Source organism: Austrofundulus limnaeus, unplaced genomic scaffold (genome assembly GCF_001266775.1).
Source record: "Austrofundulus limnaeus strain Quisiro unplaced genomic scaffold, Austrofundulus_limnaeus-1.0 Scaffold238, whole genome shotgun sequence".
Taxonomy (NCBI): domain Eukaryota; kingdom Metazoa; phylum Chordata; class Actinopteri; order Cyprinodontiformes; family Rivulidae; genus Austrofundulus; species Austrofundulus limnaeus.
The window spans coordinates 199,969-203,015 of NW_013952640.1; the positions used below are offsets into that span (position 1 = coordinate 199,969).

A 3,047-nucleotide genomic window follows, 5' to 3' on the forward strand; every position below is an offset into this window, starting at 1 on the left:
CACACACACACACACACACACACACACACACACACACACACACACACACACACAAAAAAAAAACCTAAATCTCAGTCAATGTTAGTTATTTACCTAAAATCTGCTGTGGTACTAGCTGAAAGTGACCTTAGACATCTTGTCACTAACAGATTGTTCAAGATCTTGAGTTAAAATCTGCCCATAACTACAGTGTTTGGAGTCATCTATCTGTTAGCAAAATATCTCATGTACCACTGAACAGATTATATTGAAACTTTAAGGAAGTAATCACTGGATGTAGATCAACAACTGATTATTGTATGGAGTCACTGCAGTTCAAGGTGGCTGCCACAAGTAATCAACCGTAGTCAGAATAAGAATGGCTACAACTCACTCAGTTTTACAGTTATGGAGCTGAAGTTTAACGCGGTCATAACTGAGAGTCATACTTGCTCATGTTCTCTCACCACGCAGGCCGACTACGAGAGCAACGGGGGAATCATGAAGAAGCTCGCCTCCATCAAAGAGGATGAGGAGGGATCGGGCTCTGAGGGCGAGCGCTCTCCTCTCCCCAAGATACCGACCCTGGGCAGGTTAGGCCGTGGTTTGCGCTCCCCCCTGCGCTCCCCTCTTCGCTCTCCGCTGCTGCCACCCCGCCCATTCAGATCGATGAGCGATCAGAACCGACCCACCAGCCTGCAGATCCCGGTGGTGAGCGTCAGCTGCCTGCAGCCGGACCTCAGCCCTCGGTAGGTTCATTTATCTGCCAGGAAGTCGTTTTATTTTTATTTATCTCAAACGTGCTGTGGTTTGGCAGATTGTTTGAAATGAGTTTAGTCACTTTGCTGCCCTGAAGCATACAGGTGTGTTTTAACACAGCGTCATGGCAGACAGACATCAGCAATAACCTTAGAGAGGCAATTGTTGCTACTTAACACAACCTTGATTCCAAACACAGCTGTGAATCTACAACATGACTTAAAAATAGAAGAATTAATATGTTTTTAAAATGTTTTAAGAGAGCTGTTCAAAAGGAATAGACCTGAACTCATCTACAACCATGTGAGAGACTGATAAAGTCCTGTAGAAAACTGTTACTTAGATGTACTGCTAATTCCAAGGCCAGGTGAGTTAAGCCAGGTACACACCGGAGGCGTTTTGAGCAGCAGGAGCAGCCAGTTTACATGCAAAGTCTTTAGTGGACGTGCATCTAGGGGCAGCGTGGCGCATTTAGCACAGCGCCCTTTGAATTGGTAGGTGTGGTTTGAGAGCTTCCCGTGCATACGGCGCATCCAAAGCAGCCAACACTCAAGTTAAAAAAACTGAACTTTTGCGGTTCGATGCGCTGCATCAACCAATCAGAGGGAATCATTTTTCCACGTGACGATTTCCTGAATGTTGCCCACTAAACCGAAACAGACGGACAGGAGCTCTTCAGCTGAAATCAACCGTCTGTAGTTGATGTTCTGGCAGGAGATATCAGCACCGACGTGGGTCAGCGGCTCGTTATACTGACCGCGGTCTTAAATTGGGCTTGGGACAAAAAATAGTTCATCAGCTCGCAGCTCCTGGAGTGGTGAAACTAACAGAACAAACCGCCTCTAAATTATCTGGTGAATTAATTATCAGGTGAGCGCAAAGTTCGCTTGCTCTTCAGTAAATAAAGCAAAGCCATTTTCTTTATTTCATCTGCCATTAAAGACAGACATACTGTACATGTATATATATATATGTATATGTATATGTATATGTACATGTATATATATATATATATATATATATATATATATTTACCTTGTCTGCATAAATCAAATCCGTATTATCGCACTGTTTTTATTTAGGCTAATTGTTTTTACAGTGACGGCAGTGCGTTTTGAATGACAGCTGCCTTCCTCTCTCTCCTCCTCCCCAGGCAGGGACAGGAGAGGCAGTCCGAGGCATTAATGTTGCAAGCTACATCCACTGCATAACATTCAAATTTTTATTATTTTCTTTCTCTCTCTTTCTTTCTTTCGACTTTTTGTAAGGTGATCAAGTTGAAAGCGCAATAGTGTGTGTGTGTGTGTGCAGGTGCGCCGCGTTGGGTGCATTGGGCTTTGAGGGACAGAAGTGCTGTTTTTGTGATGGGCATCGCACTCATGTGGTCTTTTGTTGGTTAGGACCCGGTTGTTAGGTGCCTGGTGTAACGTTGTTATTTTGTGTGCTACACACATTGCGCCCATGTGGTGTGTATTTTTGTGGGTCAGGTGCGGTGATGGTTTTGTGCTTACCCTCGGGTGAAATCAGGCGCCCCTGATCTGGCCCACCCATTTTTTCTCAGGCCCGACCTAAAATCAATTTCTAGCTACGCCACTGCGTCGACTGTCATAAAAAAAATCGGACACTGTGGAATTTGTTGTGTTTTAGTTCATTCGAGGTTAGACATGATTCATCCTGATTCTAGAATCTAAAGAAAAAAAAGTTGACTTTCTCTTTGAATAGCCTGAGTTCGAACAGAGTTTAGTCTTGACCAAATGAATAATTGAAGTTTTCACTTTCACAAGTGGAGCCTGAGAGTGAGTGAAAGCAGCAGAGATTACCTCCTGCTGCGGCCGGGCTGCTGATTGTAATGCAGGTGTGAGCAGCTCCTCTCCAACAGTCCATCATCTGCTGTCGCTGGGCGACCTTCGACCTGCCAACTGCTGACAGCTGGAGGCTCTCTCTCTTTGTAATGATGCGTTCGCAGGCAGGTGCAGGGAATCTCTGACATGTTTTGAACTTTGTCGTGTTTTTAGACAACAGATCAGACCAGCAGGAGTTGGAGAGAGAAAAAAGACTTGATTTTAGAGCTGAAATACTTTGAAGATGAGGTTTAAGATTTTGTTTCTATTCAGGTTTGTCTTCTTGTTTTCTGCCAGCCTTACACGTGTTCAGATCTATCTTCCTATTTGTCTGTTTTTTTTTCTTTTTTCGTACCTCGTATAGGGCTGCCATGATTAGTCGATTAGTCGACGACTAATCGATTATTAAAATAATCGATGACTAATTTAATAATCGATTAATCGTTTTCTTTTTTTGTTCTTTACTTT

At 43.6% G+C, this 3,047-nt stretch overlaps 1 protein-coding gene across 2 annotated transcripts in view; it reads left to right on the plus strand.

Moving 5' to 3' along the window:
• The window catches only part of kcnh3 (potassium voltage-gated channel, subfamily H (eag-related), member 3), an 86,723-nt gene that overhangs the window by 74,473 nt on the left and 9,203 nt on the right, over positions 1-3,047 (plus strand). For both annotated transcript variants that reach the window (XM_014020026.1, XM_014020025.1), the window contains exon 12: positions 454-728. In XM_014020026.1, coding sequence (XP_013875480.1) covers positions 454-728 — 275 coding nt within the window. The remainder of the gene's footprint in view (positions 1-453; positions 729-3,047) is intronic.